The 22201-nt window shown below is 35.0% G+C and overlaps 1 protein-coding gene across 2 annotated transcripts in view; it reads left to right on the forward strand.

Moving 5' to 3' along the window:
• The window catches only part of VTA1 (vesicle trafficking 1), a 64120-nt gene that overhangs the window by 10448 nt on the left and 31471 nt on the right, over positions 1–22201 (forward strand). For both annotated transcript variants that reach the window (XM_034990836.1, XM_034990837.1), the window contains exons 2-4: positions 9708–9802; positions 12777–12904; positions 13746–13821. In XM_034990836.1, the coding sequence (XP_034846727.1) occupies positions 9708–9802; positions 12777–12904; positions 13746–13821 (299 nt within the window). The remainder of the gene's footprint in view (positions 1–9707; positions 9803–12776; positions 12905–13745; positions 13822–22201) is intronic.

Genomic DNA, 22201 nt, shown 5'->3' on the forward strand with positions numbered 1-22201 from the left:
TTCAGGAAGTTGCAAATAGGTATGGCCATTTCAATTCTGAGATGTTACAGGACCTACAGTGTAAAATTTTTAAATTTAATTTAAAGGCTAAATAATATTGGATTTTTTTAATTGCTGTGTTAAGTCAGATGGATTTTAGGATTAATAATCAGTTGCCTATTATTTTTTCTGTTGTTAATGACACTGAAATTGGATCTTTTAAAGCCAGTGAGACAAACTTAACTAAACCTATAAAAGATAAGCAATTTTTCCCTGTTTGTACTGATTCCTGAATCTCTGTGATTAATTGAAGCCCATAGTCCTGCTGTCTAAGTACTTATTTTTTATTATAGGCTGACTCAGGATCCTTTACTGTAGCAATGACAAGTTAATAATGAAAACACAAAGAGTTGGACACCTGATTTATCCATTAACATTCCATTTATTTACCTTATGTTTGTTTTTGCAGATGTGCTGTAAACATGAGTTTTACTTTGTAAAAAATGGTCATTTTAATAGTTACTCCTTTTTTTGAGTAAAGTAAATCAGTTTTTAGACTCTCAGCCTATCGCTGAGGTTGAAGGGACAGGGTCAGTGGTGTCAAGTAATTCGTCCTTCACTGTTACTGTCTTTCTTTGGCACCCATGCAAGTTTAAAGCATCTTTGGTAAGGTTCATTTTTTATGACAATTATGTTTGATGTTCAAAGTGAAAACTGACTTTTTAGCAGCACGTTATTATATAAGAGGTTTCATTGCTTAAGTTCCTGCTTTCATTCAATCCGTCATTTATTTTTCTGTAGCTTGTCAAGGTTTTTTGGTGGTTAGATATTTTTTAACATTAGTTACTGCTTCTCTTTGGGAGCACTTTGGATTCTTTTGTGCCTCCACTATGGGCTTATTAGATACTCCTCTTTGTTTTTTTTTTTTAGTAGTTGCTTTAGCATTCATGTTAATTTAGTCTACTACCGTATAATATACCCCCTCACATTCAAGGTAAAAACTTTACTTTCTTTTCCCTTCCCCTGTCCTTTGGCTATCGTTGTCATACATTTTACTTATAAATCTGTCATAAGCCCTAACCTACATTTTAATTTCTTTAGTTGTCATTTTTTTGAAGAAATTTATAAAACAAGGAAATGGAATTTTGAAATACTTTCCCACATAATTACCATTCTCAGCACTCATTACTCCTTTCCCTATATCCAACTTTTAAATCGGGTATCATTTTCTTTCCTGTTGAAGAGCTTTACCATTTCTTATACAGGCTTGCTGCCAGTGAATTCTGTCAGTTTCTATTGTGTGAAACAAGCTTTTATTTCATATTTATTTTTGATAGTTTTGCTGGGTAAGGAATTTTAATTTTTCTGTTTATATTTTTCTTCAGCACTTTTTTCTTTTTCTTCTTCTTTTTCTTTTTTTTGGCCACACCTGTCCACCTGTCCTCTTTGGGGAATCCAGTTACACCTATTTTAGAACACTTGGTATTTTTTCCTAACTCACTGAGGCTCTGATTTTCTATTTCTTTTTCTTTTCGATCCTTTTTCCCTGCTTTGAGTAGTTTCTGTTGCTACGTTCTGAAGTTCACTTAATCTTTCTTTTGTGGTGTCTAAACTGCTATTAATACTGTCCAGTAAATTTTTCATTTCAGATGTTTTTCATCTCCAGACATTCCATTTGTGTTCCTTTGTGCATGTTTTGTTTCTCTCATTTTATTCATGGTTTCCATTAAATACTTCATCATGATTTCCCAGTAATTTAATGTCACTGCTGTTTCTGGTATTTTGTTATTGTTCAATCTTAATTGGGCTATTCACATTCTCCTGCTTATTGCCATCTGTAGTAATTTTTGATTGGTGGCAGGACATAGTGAAGTTTAAGTTCTTGAATGTCTGGATATTATGGCCTTTGAACAGATTTGATCTGGCCAACAATTAAGTTAGTTGCAGTTAAGTGTGATATGTTTGTGTCTTATTTTGTTTGTTTTTTGTTTGGGGGCAAGTCTAAAGTAGCTCTAAGGACAGGATAATCCTACTAAAGCATACCATACCACTTGGGGTCTCCACTAAATATCTTGGGGGAGCATTTAGGACTCTTCACCCTGGTCGGACCTTGAATGCATCTAAGCTTTGGGGATGGTCCGGCTCACAGCTTCCACTCACTCTTCGTCTGACTTTGTGGAGTTCTCATCTACATGTGCATCTTGTAGTATTCAGTTTAGCCTCGAGTTTATCCCAGTACAGATTTCTGGGATTCTTTCCTGCATGGCTTCTCTTCTACAGAACTCTGCCCCTCCACTTAATTGCTGCTTCAGTAGTCCTGAGCTTTAGTCTGTTTTCTCAACTCTACTAGAGTGTATTCTGCTTGAGGCTCCCCCTCCCTGTTCCTTAGTTTAGAATGTGCCTCCAGGAAGAATGCTGGACTGATCATTGGTGGAGTCATCTCATTTGTTTCCTTTCTCCAGGTGTCATGGTTTTCCCATCTATTTCTATTTGTGAAAAAGTGGTTCATATATTTTGTCTAGTTTTTTGTTGTTTATCGTGGAATGTCAAGTCTAGTTACTGCATCGTGGCCATCTGGTCTCATTTTAGTAATCAAGTAGTCGCTTAGCTTTTGCTCTGTACCAGCACAATCTTTTAGTAAGAACTCAAGAGTAGCTCACTTTTTCTTAAGGCTACTATATTATGACAGGAGCTCCAAAAATATTTGTTTAATGAAGGAATGAGCAAAGTAAATACCCTTTATTGAGTAGACCCTCATTCATACTGTCCTTTTTATCTTTGACTCAGTTCCTTCACAAAAGCTAATACTAACCATATAGCAGGTATTTACAATATACTTATGAATAGAGTAGTATATTCAGTTCTGTTTATTGGAATAAAATCTTTTAAACATCAGTATAAATCATAATGATTCCTATTTGAGTGCCATGTTTATTTAACCTGTCAAAGCATCACTCTTCATAATTGCTTTTATATATCTTTTTTTGTGTGTTTATATCATGCATTTCATAGTTTTATATTTCTTATGTATAAGCAAGGATGTGTTAGAATGTTAATGTTTAGATTTTATGGAACTTTGAATTATACATACCTTCAGGATTAGTAAATGTTTATCTCTTAAATGCCTCACATTAAATTAAAGTTAGGTTGGAAAGTGTTTAATCCTTTTGCAAATGTGCCTCATTACTCATCTTCAAATAATATTTATTCATAAAAATAAACACATTTCTTTGATGAAATAAATCAAATATATTTTCTTATAGATGATTTTAGCTACATATTTATTCTGTTTTAGTAGATAATTTTCCATGTTAGACATTAATTTTTCATCATCCTGCTGCTGCTACAATGAATTACTTGTCTTGAGCTCTATATGAAAGTGATTCCTTTTTCCATCCTTTATGGCAAAAAGATCTTCTGGTGTACTTATTAATTTTCACAAGTAGATTTAAGGTCTTTTTGCTTTTATTAATATTAAAAAATGTATCACAAGATAATTTTCTGCATTAATTTCCCTGTTTTTACTGATTCCTGAATCTCTGTGATTAATTGAAGCCCATAGTCCTGCTGTCTAAGTACTTATTTTTTATTATAGGCTGACTCAGGATCCTTTACTGTAGCATTTTGAATATGAGATATTCAAAAATGTTAAAGCCAGGCCAGTTTTATCGTAAATATTTCCAATTCTGAGGTGATTCTTCCCAGTTCTTCAATTAAAGGTGTTATTATGTTATTATGTAATAATGTCCTTGTAATTGCAAAGACTTAAATATGCATGTAAACCAAGAAAGAAAGTGCGTGCCTGTGAAACCAATTAACTATATCATCATTACATTGTATTTCAGATAACAACCATCTGTGTTAAGGTTAACTTTTAAAGGATAGGAGCTGATACTTGTTTTTATTTGTGTTGTGAGGGAGGATGATAATGGCTGTGGTGATATGAATTGGGAATAATTTGATTTTTTTTGTAAACAACAGAAGTAGTTAAAAATAATAACAAACTAGAAACTGAGAATTGTACTTTTTACATATGAATAAATCACTTAAATCACTTTCTCATGGTAACAAGAGAACTGCCCAATTAATTTCTGCACGTTTGCTTAATGGTTAAGTCCTAGGTAGATGGCTGCCACTAAAGCCAATGTGAACCTAAAAATCAACCTCATTTTTTCAACCTATCTATGCTGAATAGCCATTTATCCCCAAAGTTGGTTCACCAACTACACTCTACAACCTACACTTCATGGATTGTAGGATTCGTATAGTATTCACTACTCTGTTAGGAAGATAGGAGAAAGACCTCCTAGGAACATGAAACTGTACTGTATTTCCTCACATTATCATGATATCCTGTTGGCCAATAGTATATATATAGGTAGTGAATAATTAATTAATGTCTGTTAAGTTTTCTGTGCATGTTTTTGGGTGAGATGGTTATTAAAATAGATTGACATGTGTTTGAAATAGTCATTTGGGAGGTTGGGAAGGCAAGTATTAAGCTCATTTGAGGTCGATATATTTATATTTATATTTATATTTATATTTATATTTATATTGGTGCTCATCTGCCAGTGGTCTCTATTGCTCATAATATAGGCATAGAGAAAGAGGATAGTTGGGTTTAAATATGAGTGTCCTTTTGCCATAAGACTATAGTAAAAAAATTAAGGGGTAGAAGGAGCTAGCGCAGTAAAGTTTTAGAAAAATACAAAATCAAAGCTGGTTGCAGAGAGAAGTTAAAGGAGAAAAGACTGTAATTAAGAAATAGACACCAGTGAACTGCCCACCTGTTTTAACAGACATAGTTTCAAGTTGGAAGAAATGGAAATTGTGTTTAGAGTTGGTGCTTAATATATTGATTTTGGAAGTATAGCAGTTTGAGATTGTAATTTAATTATGGAGTGAGTGGCTTGTATGGGAGAGTGCATATAATTATTAGAGTCAATAAGAATTGAGAACATAGTTCTGTGTATTAGGATTAGATTTGCTTTCTTATTGCTGAAAATCTAAAATAACAATAGCTAAGTTAGATAAGGACTCATTCCCTCATTTAAAACAAAAGTCTGATGTTGTCAGTACCCAGCGTGTGTCAATTCCATGAAGTTATCAGGGACCCAAACACTTTCCAATTTCGCAACTACAAGCCAACACATGATTACCATTTCCAAGGTTGCCTTGTGGTCTAAGATGTCTACTAGTGTTTCAGTCATACCATTTCTGTTTTAGACAGCAGGAAGAAGAGGGAAAGGGTCAGTAAGATCTTTCCTTTCCTGTCATTTCCCCTTTAAGATTACTTCCAGAATTCTCTCCCAACAGCTTCTAACAACATAGCATCAGTCTTAGTTGAATGGCCATATGTGGCTTTGAAGAATACTGGGAAATGTACTATTTGACTAGGTACATTACAACCCCCCCTTAATAATATAGGGATCTCATTAGCAAAGAAGGTAAGAAGAAAGAATGTGGGCGGGCAGTTAGTAGTCTCTGCCACAAGTATTGATTATCCATGTGAACAGCCAAATTTTCAAGATGATGGAAGGACAAGGAAGGACCTTGAGGTCCTTGGTCAGTTACAAGAATTAACAAGATCAAGTGGAAGAAAGGGGCTTGAGCTTTAGGTCAGACATGGAGAGAATACTGTAAGTAGCAGTGGTATGCAAAGAAAAAAAACAATCATACTTGCCAATCCTGACATAGGAAGAATTATGTAAGAGAATTTCTTCAAGTGACATCTAGGGTTTAGTTAAGACAAAGAGGGAGAGGAATCTGAGGAGATACAGGGGATATTGCTGATTATAAAGCAGTAATTTCATGTAATATGGTAAAAGAATGGGGCCCTGAGGAAGAAGTATGGGGTAGGTTGGGGTAAGAAAATATAGTTTATAGTTGAGGGGAGTAAGGATGTAATGAGTAATGATTCTTAACCTTATGATCTCCTATCCATATGAGTTAAATTAATCTCTAATATATCATATAAATTATATATTATATATATTGATGCAGATACTATATTCTAAAAATACTGCATGTATTTTTTTTTTTAAAAGATTTTATTTATTTGAGAGAGAGAGAATGAGAGAGAGAGAGCACATGAGAGGGGGGGAGGGTCAGAGGGAGAAGCAGACTCCCCGCTGAGCAGGGAGCCTGATGCGGGACTCGATCCAGGGACTCCAGGATCATGACCTGAGTCAAAGGCAGTCACTTAACCAACTGAGCCACCCAGGCACCCAAAATACTGCATGTATTATTAAAGATACAGAAACATAGACATTTTTAAAGAATGATTAAAAATTACCAGTAGAAATGCTAAGATTTTTTTTCCTACACTCTAGCCAGTCCCTGGGATCATGTAGGTCCCAAGGGCGCAGTTTCAATATAGCATAGGGTAGGGACTCTGTTAGGGGAAATATGAGTAACCTGGCATGGAATTGATCCCTACTCTCAAGTAGAAGCCTTCCTCTTAAAAATAAGATCAAGAACGCATAAAATTCTTGGTAAAATTTTGGTAATACAGTAAGACATAGCAAGATTAAATTTGGAGGACGTTAAAGCATATTATCAGTGGAGATACTGTCATGTGCTAGAGATGGCATTTGATCTGTGATCTGAGCAAATCAAACAGCCAGGAAACATAAAAAGTAAAAATATGCAGGGGCACTGGGTGGCTCAGATGGTTAAGCATCGGACTCTTGATTTCAGCTCAGGTCGTGATCTCAGGGTCTTGGGATGGAGCCCCGCATTGGGTTCCGCGCTCAGTGCATAGTTCGCTTGCCCCCCCCCCGCTTCTTCCCCCACTTGCACGCGCACATTCCCTCTTTTTCTCTCAAATAGTCTTTTTAAAAGTAAAAATATATTAAAGAGGGAACCACAAAATCATTAGAGAAAGGAAGGATCATTTATTAAGTGTATTTGAGGTAGGTGCCCGTAACTTGTGGAGGAGAGGAAATGCGAGTTGAAGAGTTAAATTTGAAAATTTAAAACCATAGGAAAAACTAGAAAAATCATGTAATTGAATATCTGGTCCCTTGGAGAAAGAACTTTCCCAAGCTTAGAATTTACAGGGGGGAGAAAAAAGGAAATAATAACTTTGAGTACATAAATATTTCAAGTCTCTGTGTTTTAAAACAGATTCAGAAATTGAAAGATGGCATATTTGCAGCCAATATGTTTGTTTTCCAAAGAGTTCATGTGATGCACTATAGAAGAAGAAATGCAACAAAAACCCTGGGAGAAGAAACCTGAACAGCTCACAAAGAGGAAGTGTTGGGGAGTTCAGTCACAGATCTAAGAAGAAAAGGACCTAAGACAGGCACAGATCTTGAACAGCTCAAAAGAGATGTGACTGGTTTAAAAGGAGAGGGTGTTCAACCATGCTTTAAGAGGTGTGGGGAATGGGGAGGTGGGGAGAGATCATTAAAACATTATAGACAAATGGGTAAAGGACCTAGCCATGTTGCTAAAAAAAAATATGACTGGTTAAAAAAAGAAAGAAAAAAAATTTGGTCACATTTGTTATCAAAGCAGGAGACATTTAAAATGAGCAGGTTTTTCTGTTTTTCAAATTAGAATTGGTCTTGGGTCAAAGTGATACCCTGTGCTGACTGGTGTGCAGAGAAAAAAAAAGCACTATGCTTTTTATACTGTGTGGCAATGTAAATCTGTACAGTACTTTTGGAACTCCCATTTTTCTTGTTAATGACTAGATGGATCAAACCCTGAAATTTGATCTGTGAAAATAAATACATTAATAAATTAAACATCAAACTCTGTAATATGAGATAGTCCTAAAAGCCTGAGTATTAAAAAGTAGTATCTTCAGATAAAGCTTTTAAAATTAAAAACATAATAAATAACTGTGTATCATGTATATCTTAATATATTTTTAAAGAAGATATTGAGTAGGCATAATTGAATTGGAAATCTTGAGAGTAACTAGCAGATACCAAGCTATGTTATAAAGCTCTAGTAAATAAAGCAGTGATAGGCCAGTAGACTAATGAAGCAGGATAGACAATATACAGAATTGGGCCCTTTTATCCCGTGGAAGCTTAATATATGATAATGAATGATAAAAGTGGCATTTAAATCAGTGGGGCAGAATGAGCTATTCTTTCATCCATGTATTTATCTATTCAGAAAATGTTTATCGAAGGCCAAGCACTATCCTACATGCCAAGGGTACATCAGCAAACCAAATAGATTAAAATCGCCATCATCACAGAATTTAAATTCAAGTTGGAGTAGAGATGGTGGATAAATAAGTAGAAGATGATTACTTGCTGAGAGAAAAGTAAAGCAGGGAAGGGGGATAGTGTTCACAAGATCTCATTTGAGGGGAAAACATTATATCCCTCCTTTATACTGTGTAAAGAACTACCACAAGGCAATTTGTTGAAAAGCAGACAACCCAATAGAAAATTTGGCAGACGGGACACCTGGGTGGCTCAGTCCGTACGTATCTGCCTTTGGCTCAGGTCATGATTCCCAGAGTCCTGGGATCGAGCCCCGCATAGGGCTCCCTGCTCGTCAGGAAGCCTGCTTCTCCCTCTCCCATTCCCCCTGCTTGTGTTCCCTCTCTCACTGTGTCTCTCTCTGTCAAATACATAAATAAAATCTTAAAAAAAAAAAACTTTTAGCAGTTTTTTTTCTTTTATTTTCATAGCTACTCCTAATTCGTTAAGATGGATATAGAGCTATCCAGTAAATATGCAATACATTTTTAGTAGTGAAAATGAAGTACCATGTAAAATCTTGACACTGATAAGTTTAATAATACCAGTTTTTTTGTTTGTTTTGTGGGTTTGGAGAAATGGTGCTTGCATATGTTGGAGATATAACTGCATATTGGTAATCTGTTTTGGAGGACAGTTTAAGAGTAGCTCTCAAAAGTGAAAAAGATACACATACTATGACCCGGGTATTACATTTCTTTCTTGGTATTTGCCTCCGGGAACTCTTGAATGTGTGCACAAGAAGGTATGGTAACACAACAAGATTTGTAGTAATGAACATCTGGGAACTACCTAAATGTGCTTTCATTAGAATGATGTGTCCATAGCGCTGTCACAGATTTCCAGGACATATTTGGAGAATGTAAGAGTAAATTACAGTGGTATGAACACACCAATGGTAACAATTACCACCAAACCTTTCACAGCTCCTATCACTGGAAAAGCTATTAGGATCATGGTGTCACAGGGGTTTTTTTTAGATTTAGCCTTCTCTCTAATGTTTTTATTAACTTTTTTAAAAGGGTATATATATATATTTTGTATATATAAAAATAACTAAAATAGTTCTCCCTGTTAGCCTCAGCTCAAATTATGTTTCCCAGTCTTCTAGCTCATATTACATATTTTATCAGTATCACTTTCAGGCACTGGTAAGTGCTCTTGTACATGTCATTTTTCTGATTGCCTTAACTTGCCAATTACAGGTCTTTTTGACAGCTTAGGTTCTGGTCTTTTCTTTTCTTTTCTTTCTGCCAAAAGAGAAGGCCTTACTTCTTGATTTAAAAAAAAAAAAAATTGCTATTATCATGAGTCTGTTTCATTCTTTGGATAATATCTGTGTGTTCTTTATTTTTGTAAATAAGATCCATAGTAAATCAAAGTTTTATTTTTAAATTCACTTAAATTTTAAGTTATTTATTAGAACATGTATTTTAAACATTCAGTAATGGAAATTGTTCAAGTCATCTCATTTTTCTTTTTTTTTTTTTTTAGGTCGTTTATATGCAATGCAAACTGGAATGAAGATTGATAGTAAAACTCCTGACTGTCGTAAATTTTTATCAAAGTTAATGGATCAGTTAGAAGCTGTAAGTTAAACACTGATCATTTATTTTCTGATTAATGTTTTAAGTGGCACTTTATTATATTTGTGTATGTATATTTTGCCATTTTAGTTCTTCCTCTTGGCAGCCATCAAGCCATGTCATTACAGCTGAGGAAAAGCTAGACACAATTTTTTTTTAAGGATTTTATTCAATTACTTGGCACAGAGAGAGAGAGAGCACAAGCAGGGGGAGTAGCAGGCAGAGAGAGAGGGAGAAGCAGGCTCCCTGCTGATCAGGGAGCCCGATGCGGGGCTCTGTGCCAGGGCCCTGGGATCATGACCTGAGCCGAAGGCAGATGCTCAACTGACTGAACCACCCAGGTGCCCTGACACAATTTTTTCATTTACATCTTACTGCTAAGGGAGTTGTAAGAATAAGTTAAAGTAGATTTCAGTGTCTTTGCATATACCACTATATCTTGTTATCGTAGATGTTATTATAGATGACCTTTGAGTCATTCTTTCATAAGTGACAAACGCTTTGTAGTCTACTTCATACAGTCACATGGATGATTGATTTGGGAATTCTTAAATAGCTCTTACAATAATGAAATGGGCTACTTATTTAGTGAAAGGGACAACAAAGGAAATGGTATCAGTTGCCTATAGTCTCTTTGTCTCACTCTTGGTACCAGGACAAGATAATTTTATGGTCTGGGCATTCTTCCCTGCTAGCAGAAATGTGGTAGGTGATTAAAGTATGAGTCACCTTCTTGAACCATGATATAATTTCACAGGTTATATAGAGGCAGCAATCCAGAGAAAATTGAATGGGTTGGACTGGGTGTTAGTGCAGGCAGGCATGGGTAGCCATAGTAATACAACTTAATAATCAGGACTCTACCCTGTCCTCCCCTGCCCAGCTGTCCTGGTTTTTCTTTTAACAATGTCAGGGTCTACTCCTCATTAATGTATTTCTTTAGAGGCTGTTATATTAATAGCTGCAGCTTTTTATTTATTTAATTAGTATGTGACCTGCTCAAGAGAATTAGAAACCTAAATATTTGACTAGTTGAATAATTTTGTGTGGAGAGACAGAATTTTAGATATATTAAAAATCAAAACATAATAGTCAGCCCAGAGGTTTTATAAATGTTGAAAATTACTCAGATCAAAACCTAGTTACATTAAACAGCCATGGGCAGTAGGGTTCTAACTGGGTATGGGTGTCTGGCCTTCTGACCCAGAGTCCCTGTCACTGCTACTATTAACCATCCATTGGACCTAGTGGCACCGCTGATGGAAATCCAGCTCCCTTGAAGCCTGTCTGTCCTTCCACTTCTAACATGGTTTCTGTAGGTACAGGAAAAATTTGAGTATTCTTTTTTGGAAGGTGAGATTAGGGGGTAAGAGGAGGAATGTGTCTCACACATAGCAGTACATTTATAAAATCATGTTGCTAACAGACTTTGTATAGAATATATCTCTTTATTAATTTTACAATATAGCAGTAATAACTAAAATACCTTATGGATAAGACAGAACTCAGAGTAGTTCTTTATAAAAAGCAAAGTATAAAATCACATTTGTAAAGGGACTCAGCAGGAGTTTATTATTATCTAAATTAAATAACAGGTAAAATAAATCTATTCCATGGTGAGTCTATCCCATCTGCCTGTGCTTTAATATTTAGATTACAGTTGGAAAACTGAGTGTATTATGTTTTTGCTGCCAGATATTTCATGTTGAAGATGAAATGAAGTGACATATTTCCACTTTTTTCTAGAATTAAATCCACTTCTAGAATTAAATCTAGAATTAAAACACTTTATAGTGTGGAAATAGTAAACTAGTGTTACATGTGGAGTTTTTTCCTGCTTTTGTTCAGGATAAGTATAGCTAAAACATCCTTAAATTCCAACATTAAATCTCTTCTGGAACTTACATTATTCTGTTGTAATTATGAGAATATTTACTTTGCTGATTTTCTGAGGAATCCTGAAGCTTTTTTTAAATTTAATTTTTTAGTTTATAACGTTTTTGAGAAAAGCCATCTTTAAGCAGTAGTGTGGTACTCCGATCTAATATTCCAGAAAGCCCTTTCATTGTAGAACAACAGTCTGAGTAAGATGTAGGAACTTTGTTGTGTTTAAAATATTTTTTTTTTTTTAAAGATTTTATTTATTTATTTGACAGAGAGAGACACAGCGAGAGAGGGAACACAAGCAGGGGGAGTGGGAGAGGGAGAAGCAGGCCTCCCGCTGGGCAGGGAGCCCGATGCGGGGCTCGATCCCAGGACCCTGGGACCACGACCTGAGCTGAAGGCAGACGCTTAACGACTGAGCCACCCAGGCGCCCGTGTTTAAAATATTTTGAATTATTATATGTGTAGGAAAAGGATATACTGACTGAAAATTTACAGTTGTGAATTGTGTTAACGAGGTATATATTTGTCTAAATTTTAAAAACTTCTGTAATCCTTTTCTGAGTTTGTGATCTCATACTGTAGAATTATATCTGTTTTTTTACACAGTATGCTCTGGGCGATACTCTTTTAGGATATAATGATTTCCATAATCATATTTTTTTATATTTGATAGAAGAAATTGAAATGAGAATAAATTAAAATTTTAAATTATGATTAGAGAATTTCCTGATTCCATTTTTAGGATACCTCATAGTATATTGGCTATTACTTTGAAATATTTGTCTGATGCTTTACATAGATTGTTGGATGTGTTATCTTTTTATTCTTGGTTATTTTGATTTTTAGAGTTAAATTATCCTTTCAGGTTATCATGGGTGTGTTTCTTCATAATTTTGTAAACATTGGTTTTTATTCTAAAAAACCTTGGGCTGAGGCAGAGCAGTTTTTGTGAGATTTCATTCATACCTCTTTTACTGAAATGAATATAAAATAATTTTTAAAGTTTAAAATGATTCTTAGGATTATTTGTACTTAAGCGTACATTTCTGTGAGTCCAAAGTCTTAAGCTTTGTATCTGATTTAATTTTAGCTTAAGAAACACTTGAGTGATAATGAAGCTATTACTCAAGAAATAGTTGGCTGTGCCCATTTGGAGAATTATGCTTTGAAAATGTTTTTGTATGCAGATAATGAAGACCGTGCTGGACGATTTCACAAGTAAGTAAAGCAAGAGAAAAATTAAAATTGTACGTTTTATTACTGTGTAACTGGAATTACCCGGTTTTCCATTGGACACTTTCAGACTTCTTAATTAATGATTTAGATTTTTTTTTAATTACTTGTAGAATGTCAAAATGATTTTGGGTACAAGAACAAGCCTGTCTTTTTAGGCTGACAGAAGAATAGCCAGGGCAGATTTATTTTTTCAGTAATTATACCTCAAGTAGCAATTCTTTAACATTTAGTAAAATCTAAGAGTTGATTTTAGCCAGTGACAGCCTGGTGCAATGATACTGATTTTTTAAATTATCACAACCTGCTAATTCAAATGATTTGTCATTACTTAAATGCAAAGAAACGCACATGGCTTGATACAGGTTCAGATAATACTGTAATTGCTTTTTTTTTTCCTCAGAGTGTGTGCATGTGTCGGTGGGGGTTGGGGGGCAGAGGGAGAGGGAGAGAGAGAATCTTAAGCAGACTCCATGCTCAGAGCAGGGCTCGATCTCACAACCCTGAGATCATGACCTGAGCCAAAATCAAGAGTCAGACAATCAACTGAGCCACCCAGCCACCCCCATAATTGCATTTTTTAATAAAAAGTATACTATAAAACCTTGCTATAGTATATTTATTTGTAATATGAATGTTGTTACTTTCTCCTAATAACAGATTATAGAAGGAGTTTCATTGTGTTCTTCAAATCTGATTTTATTTAAAACATTAATTTCAGAGTACTTTTGTAAACACTGGAATTTTTTTTTTCTTATAGTTACATGACTAATTCTGCAGCTTAATGTTTTTCATTTAACTAAACCAGCTTTCTCTTCTCTTTTAGAAACATGATCAAGTCCTTCTATACTGCAAGTCTTTTAATAGATGTCATAACAGTGTTTGGAGAACTCACTGATGAAGTGAGTGTACATTTTTTATTGTTTTGTTAGCCTAAGCTCGGTATTGTTGCTCTTTATGAGTTTTGTAATCGCATTGCTTCCTTAGAGCAGCATGCCTGTCAGAAATGTAGTAGAAGCAAAAAATGTTATTTTAAATTTTCTACTGGCCATACTTGTAAAGTAAGAAGATGAAATAATTCTTAATAATATTTTATTTTTTGTAGTAAGTTCTTTGAATCTAGTGTGAATTTTACAGTTTAGCAGATGCACAGCTACTGTGTTAGGCAGCACAAGTTTAGGGTTTGATTTTATTAAGTGCTTAAATATTACTAATCCTGTATGCTGTTAAATTACTGCACTGTTACCTGGTAAGTAGACTGGAGGCAGAGGCTTTTGGGACTTTTGTTTCTTAATTTCATTTTTAATCAGAAATATTATGATTTGTTTCATTGTAAAGTACACACAGAACTTGATATTTTCTGAGATATTTCATATCCGTTTTAGCATTTTGTTTTTCATAACCTCTAAAGTAAGTAGAGCATATATTCATTTTATACATGAGCAAATTGAGGCTAAGTGACAAACTGAGTTTATTGCTGTGAGTTCAGTGTTGTTTTCACCGTAGCACGCTTTACCATTGGCATGGAAAATGTGTTTTTTGAGAGAGATATTAATATAGAAATAGAGAAAAAGCTACAAATGAAACTGATAAAGGCATGTTATATTAATGATTTGATATTTATGAAGAGTATTGCTTTCTGTGACATGATTTTTTTCCCAAATGATGAGCAGCTCATAGTAAAGTTCCAAATAAAACAAAGTATAATCTATCTATGAGATGTTTACACTTTCATAAAACAATATAGCAAAACTATGCAAAAAAATTATTTATATTTAAAACAAAGTTAAGCTCTGGGCTTGATGATATAAGCTAGGTTTTTACATTACTGCAAAAGAGATGTGCAGGACATTTCAAGGTTGTGCCCAATGAAAAACAATTTTTTATTATGTGAGACTATCCCTTTTGTTTCAAAACATCAAGCATCCCCGGCCTTGCCTACACAGCATTTCCCAATCATTCCGCTAACCAGAAACCACCCCCAGATATTTCCAAAACACCCTCTAGGGTATGGGGCAATGCCCGTCGAAAAGTCATGTTTTCTAGTTGCCTTGAGACAGAGCAGTAAAAGAGAAAACTGAGACGTGCAGCATGAAACCTAAAATGCTTCCTAGTGGTTATACCTTTTTTGTATTCTGAAGGCTCTATGGATCCACTCTGTTTAGCTCCCTCTCTACTCCTGTCTTGTGTTATGGCTGATCTGGAGTTCTTTTTCCTCTGTTTTTCTGGTGTGCAGCACTATACTAGCTACTTGAGGATACAGAAGGGTTTAAACATGATGATGGGGTAGTCCTCTTTAAAGTTTTAGATAGTTAAGTATGGTTTTAGAAAGTACCAGGTAGGGTGAAGGAGAATAGAGTTCAGATTAAAAAATAAGTCATAAGACAGATCAGACAGACTATAAAAGGCCTGGAATCTTCAGTTGGTGGGTTTTTTGAATAAAGAACTATACTCTGGTGTGCTTTGTATGATAGGAATCTGTGGAATGAACTAGGCTGAGGAAGAACTACAAGTCATTTGACAAAAGAACTAGTTAATGATTATTGTGGAACTTTGTACAGGGTGGGTTTTTTATTTGAGGAAAAATAATATGGGCAGACAGATTATAAAATCTGAGGTGTAGATATGGCATCCAAGAATAAGTCAGCACAAGTCTCTTGGAAATAAGAAGACAAGAAATCTGCAAAGCAGAGATGGCAATTCAAGTTAGATTAGACACACCCTCACATAAGAGGATAGTTTTGAAAGAGAAGATGGTCATGTAAACATCCTGGTAAACACTTAACATTGAAAATGCAAGAGGAAGACGTGCATACAGAAATAAAGAAGTGGAGACACTCAAGATATCAGAGAAGATCATGATACTGCAGAGCGGCAGAGTAGCAGATCCATTTGCCCAGTACTTCCAAGAGGGCTCTCCTTGCATCACCCACCTGCTCTTACTTAGGGAAAGTGCTCCCCCTATCTCAGAAGAAAGACCACGGTCCTTTGAACTTATAGATGCCAACCATGAGGACCCCAGATAATAGGTAAAGTAATAGATACAGGAAAAACAAAATATCTAGAAGTCTTAAGTGAGTAATGCAGGGTTTGCTTTAAAAAAAAAAAACTTAAAAGATACATACATAACATGCATGCATAATTAGTGTGAGGTTCATCTGCATTTCAGAAAAAAATCTAGGTTTATATTTAGGTATCCTTAACAAAGAACAATTTCGTTAGTTATTTGAACATAGCAACTAGGACAGGGACTCTGAATGGGGCAAATGATAGGGCTTCAAAAGGTATGGGGGAGATTGTTTAGGGACTGAGGATGCTAAAGGATATATGTAGCAACAGAGTAAAGGGCGATGTTCCCAGAATGTTGGCACTCTTTTCTTTCCCTGTCTCACCACGCAACCTGCTACCCGAGCTCTTTTACCTTGCACTGGTACTAGACTAAAGTAGGAAATAACATCTGTGTTGGTTAAAGGACCCAACTAGCTGGAAGGGTCTGAAATGGTACAGAGAAAAGAAGTTAGGCATTCTAAGGCCAGCCTGAAAGGGAAGTTCTTGTTGTTATTTGATTGGGGTGAGGTTATTCCTTGGGCCTTCATCATGTAAGATGCCATGTAAGTCGTACATACTTAAATCAAGAAATGTGTGTATGCACAATTAGTGTGCAATTATATGTAGGTGCTTTTCACGAACTTTTTTTGTTCCATTATTTTCCATGTCTGGAAATGGCATCTTCATTGTCATTACTGAGATTTCGGTTTGTCAGAATGATGGTGTGAAATGTCAAATAATTGTAAATAAAGTTCCACTGAGTGGAATAGGGAGAAATCCACTCTAGCTGTGGCTTTACCAGCTTGTCATCAGTACAGATGAGCAGGATGGTGATTGGCATCAACCGTTTCCCCTAAGTCCTCATTGTCGTCTTAAGAAAATCTAGGGCTTGGGGCGCCTGGGTGGCTCAGTCGTTAAGTGTCTGCCTTTGGTTCAGGTCATGATCCCAGGGACCTGGGATCGAGCCCCGCGTTGGGCTCCCTGCTCCGCGGGAAGCCTGCTTCTCCCTCTCCCATTCCGCCTGCTTGTATTCCCTCTCACTGTGTCTCTCTCTGTCAGATAAATAAATAAAATCTTTAAAAAAAAAAAAAAAAAAGAAAGAAAATCTAGGGCTTGTACTTATTTACTTGTGATTTAAGCCCAGTATGCCTAAAACAAGGCACAAGCTCTTACAACATTTCTTATCTGAAACTAACTATTAAAAAGATGAGCTGTTTTAAAAATTATGGGTATAAACTGGTTACTCAAAGCATTTAGCAGTTTTAACTCATTCCCTGCTTTCCACTTCCACTGTAGTTACAGCCTGTACTTGGAAAACACTAGCAGAGACACAGACAGGAAACAAAGGTGGGAAAAGAATGAGTTTAAGGATTTCAGGTAGGCAAGGTTTTGTTTTTTTTGTTTGTTTTTTTTTTAATATATCCTCCTATAGGTATAGTTCAGGACTCTAACTTATTTGTTCATTTATAAGGTAAGTACAGTACTGCATTTAACTAGAGAATATGCCATAGTTTTTAACAAAGCTAAAACTTTCCTCAAAAATAGTTGTTTTCCTTGCTTCTCAAAGAACGCTGTTTTGAGAAACACTAAAATTTGGAACAACAGAAAATGGGGAGGGGAAAGGCATAATTGTCGCATAATTTTTATTTGTGTATTTTTAAATTCTTTTAATTTTATCATCTTAATATAAACAAGGGAATGGTGGTTTTTAAATTAATGTTTTCTAAAGTTTTTAATTACTACATTTTTTCACTATCAGCTCTGATAATTTATTTTAAAAGAAATAGTGGTTGTGAGAGGCAAGCCCCACTGAACTCAAAACCAAGAAGTCATTTTACTTCTTTGGACTTGGTTTTTCTTCTGTAAAATGGGAAGCCTGGATGAGCAGCTCTCTGCGGTCCTCTGCAGCTCCACCAGTCTCTAGGAGTATATGTTCCACATGTGGAAGAGGTGATGGGAAAGGAACAAAAAACAAAGACGAACAAGCAAAAAGAAAAAGAAAAGGGGAGAGGCAAAAACAGTTTTAGATTAGAAGCTACAAAAGGAGGGGTGAAAACTCTATAGGAGGTTATATAAATGAAAGTAAAAAGTAGACCCACTGAAAATATGATAGCACAAAACAAATTTCTAGTAGGAGGGAGAAGAAAGCCTAGCATTGCAACACGGGGAGTGGGCAAGCTAAACACCTGGGCCCTTCTGTATGACATTTGTATGTGAAGATTTTGAGTCTTCTAATTAAATTCTTTTTAGCTCATGTTCCAGTCATTTTTTTAGAAGTCCACTGGTTCACAAGCTACATGACTGCGGTTTACCTAATTTATCTTCCTATTTGGGGTTCTTTTTCTCTACAACGTATTTCCTCTGTTACTGTTTTATTGAAGGACCTAACAGGGACTGTTCACTTCCTGGCATTGCAAGTCCAGGCTCCGACCTGTGGTACTTCTTCCCAGTCCTCTTTTATGTTCATCAGACCAGTCTCCTCACTGCCTGCTCGGTTTCTACCACTGATAACTGTTGTGTGTTTTGCCTGCTTGCCTACGCCTTACCTTCTCTTTGAGTCAGCTACATTACTCTCGCCCTTACATGAATTTCCCCATTCTGTCAACTTCCACCTTCAGAGTCTTAACTGAATGAATATTGCAGTATACTGTATTGCTTTAAGTTTTATAGATTATATTGTGGAATAAATTATACCGCAAGTCCTTACAAGAGGGGACTTTGTCTCATTCTACTCTTACATCTTCTTTGGCATTAAGTGTAAATTTTCACCCCGAGTAAAATCTCAGAATAAAAAACAGTGGCTGATAGTTGATATTTTGGATGTTATTCCAGTTCAGCTTTTCATTTTTCTGTCTGTAGATGGAGATAATGTTCAGACTTGTTTACACAGAACTTCTTTCCTAAGTCTTCTAAAATGTAATAGATCTCTTTTACTCACAGCATTTTTCTTGGTTATTTCCTAATATTTTTTCACATCATTATTCATAGATGCACAAAAATAAAGTCTACATTTTCTTTAGTCTGCAACTGTTTTTTTAAAACATTTTATCTGCCACTATTCTGTTTTTTAATTCTCCTATCTCTGTTTTAGTTATACCTATTTAGCTCTTTTAACTGTGCTTTGTATAAGTCCATCTCATTTAAATATGTTGTATAACTTCTAGCATTTCTATAGCTATATAGAAATCAGTGTCCCAGTTTAGGGATAGAATCACCAGAATATATATTAAAATTTTGTATTTTAAAGCAAGGGATGTTCAAAACATAAATATTTTGTTTTCCTCCTATACCATCTTGTTGTAGTCTGTTCATGGCCAATGCTATTGATAGACTTTTATTGTATTTTAGATTTGTTTCACTTCTAGCATGTTGGGGAGCAGACAGCATTTTGCCTTTTTTCCTTCATAAGTCTTTTGTTTAGGTTTAATAGTGCTGATTTAGGAAGAATATAAAAATCGCAGATAAAAGATTCACTTCTAGCATGTTGAGGAGCAGACAGCATTTTGCCTTTTTTTCTTTCATAATCTTTTGTTTAGGTTTAATAGTGCTAATATAGGAAGAATATAAAAATCTCAGATAAAAGATAATAATACTGTTCTTGTCTATTGAGTTTCTGCTAATTTAGGGGGAATCAAATGAATATGGTATGCTTTCCTGCCTTCACAGAACTTATGTTCTAACGTGGGAAGAGAAGCAAAATAACTAATTATGAGGACCTATGGTATAGTGATGATAGAGTACAAGGAAGACATTTCACTCCTGCCATTTGCCTGGCACAGTGCGTAGACAGTTTAGATATACCTTATTTCACCTTTTACAACTCTGAATTACATTAAGAAAACCAAGAGTCAGGAAAATATAAGTACCTTGTCCCCAGATGCTATGACCCAGAACAGTATTCTCAAACTCTGTGTGATGAACATCCAGCTTTTTTTTTCTTTGTAATTTCCATTCTGTTGCAGACTGATAGTTTTGTAAAATACAAGTAATTATTGAATTATTAGAAAAGTGAAATTTAAAAAAAGACCTATAAAACCCAAGCCTAATTTGTTTTAAGTTTCCTAAATACTCTCGGTGTCTGTACTGTCTTGTCACAAACTTGTAAACAGTTCACACAGTGGGACTGGGACCACATTTTGATTGGCACTGATCTAGAGCCTTCTCTGGAAGCCCCCAGGGAATCGTGTTTTTATATCAATCTGACTATCCCTGCTCAGAAAACAGAGGTTGCAACATCTCTGCAGTGATTATGTATAGGAATAGCAGGTTGGGAAGGAGGTAATCTGTTTAAAGTATCCATTTGCACTGAAAGGTTCTGAATTAAGCAGCATCTTATTGGTAACCTAGAAAGCCATGGTAGACCAGGAGAAATTCATCTGCTTACAAAAGCATGTGTTCAGGACATACACCATACCTTAGGTTTTCATGCTTTTATTGTATGTACATTGAAGGTCTCATTCTTAGCAGTTACAATAACAGAAAAATATGAAGGTAGTATCTCTCTTACTAGAGTAGGAATTCCACATACTTTGAATTCATTTCTGTGTAATAATTGCCAAAAACAGTGTCTTGCTCCTAATGCTTAATCGTGAATGAATGGTGTATGTTTGCATGCAGTGTTAGGATAATGTGACTAAGAATACTACAGGCATTGGCCTCAGAAGTCCATACACCACTTCATAACTGTGTGACTTTGGTAAGTTATTGGAATTATGTAAGCCTGTTCCATGTCTATAAGGTGAAGAAAATTGTAATATCAATTTTATCAAGTACTCCTAGACTTCAAATGAGAAATGTATGTAAAGCCTTTAGTAAATACCAAATGCTTAAAAAACATGAGTTCTTGCTTTTACTACTAGATGAATAACGTTCTAGTGTGCTATACTTACAAAGGGCATCAGCGAATGCATGAAAACTATAATGGAAACTATCCTAAACTGCTCAATTTTATGTACTTATGAATCTATTCAAAAATAGGCATTATATATTATTACTACTATATTTAGAGGTCCAACATGTGCAATTGGAGTCCAAAGAAAGAGAGTAGAAAGAAAATGTAGAAGAAAAGGTATTTGAGGAAATAATGACCATAGATTTTCTAAATTGGATCCAGCAAGTTCAGTGAACCCTAAGTAAAAGAAACCATACCTGAGAACATTATAGGCAAACCAGTGAAGTTGGCTGATGGAAGAGAAAATCTTGAAAGAGCAGTCTTGGCAAACAATACATTATACACAAGGTAACAGTGCTTTGAAGGATGGTTGACATCTCATTTTTTTTAAAAGTGGTGGCAAAAAGATAATGAAATTGACATGTTTAAAGTACTGAAAGAAAAAAAATAAGCAAAAAACCCTGTGAATTCAGAATTCTATATAGAACAAAGCTATCCTTCAAAATATGAAGGTAAAATAAAAGACATTTTCAAACAAATTAATTCACTGCTAGCAAATCTGCTCTAAAGAACTAAAGAACAGCAGAAACAAAGTTTTTTAGGCTGAAGGAAATGATACCAGATGGCAACTTAGATTTATAGGGGGGAGTGAAGTACACTGGACATAGTATGTAGGTAGAAATATTTTTTAAAAAGCTATATATTTTCTCTTTTCCTTAATTTCTTTAAAAGATAGATGCCTATTTAAGTAAAAATTATTATAACTATACATATTTGGTAAACCCAAAAGAAGGCAGAAAAAGAGAAGGGAGGGTAACAAAAACAGATGGGACTCATATAAAACGATCAGCAATTTTAGGCCTGAATACAGTTATATTAGTACATACTATAAATGTAAATGGACTAACACTCTAAAAAAGAGACCTTCAGACTAGATTAAAAAGCAAGCTATAACTCTATACTGTTTACAAGAGATACCTTTTAAGTACGGAAACACAGATATTTTGAAAATGAAAGGGTAGAAAATATTCAATGCAAATACTAAGTAAACAAAATTTCAAGTGAACACATTAATATTAGACAAAGTAAACTTTAAGAAGATGTGTTAGTAGAGGTAAAATGGGACATTTAATAGCAATAAAGGGTTCAGTTCATCAACAGGATATTACAATTATAGATGTGCACATAACAGTTTTAAGTTATATGAAACAAAAATTGATAGAAATAAAAATACAGAAAAATTCATAATCATAGTTGAGATGTTAACACTTCCTCAGTCATCGTTAGAATAAGTAGTTTAAAAACAGTAAAGTTAATAAAGACTGGCCAAGTATTGGCTAGAA

Source organism: Mirounga leonina, unplaced genomic scaffold (genome assembly GCF_011800145.1).
Source record: "Mirounga leonina isolate KUSES-001 unplaced genomic scaffold, KU_Mleo_1.0 Mir_53, whole genome shotgun sequence".
Taxonomy (NCBI): Eukaryota; Metazoa; Chordata; class Mammalia; order Carnivora; family Phocidae; genus Mirounga; species Mirounga leonina.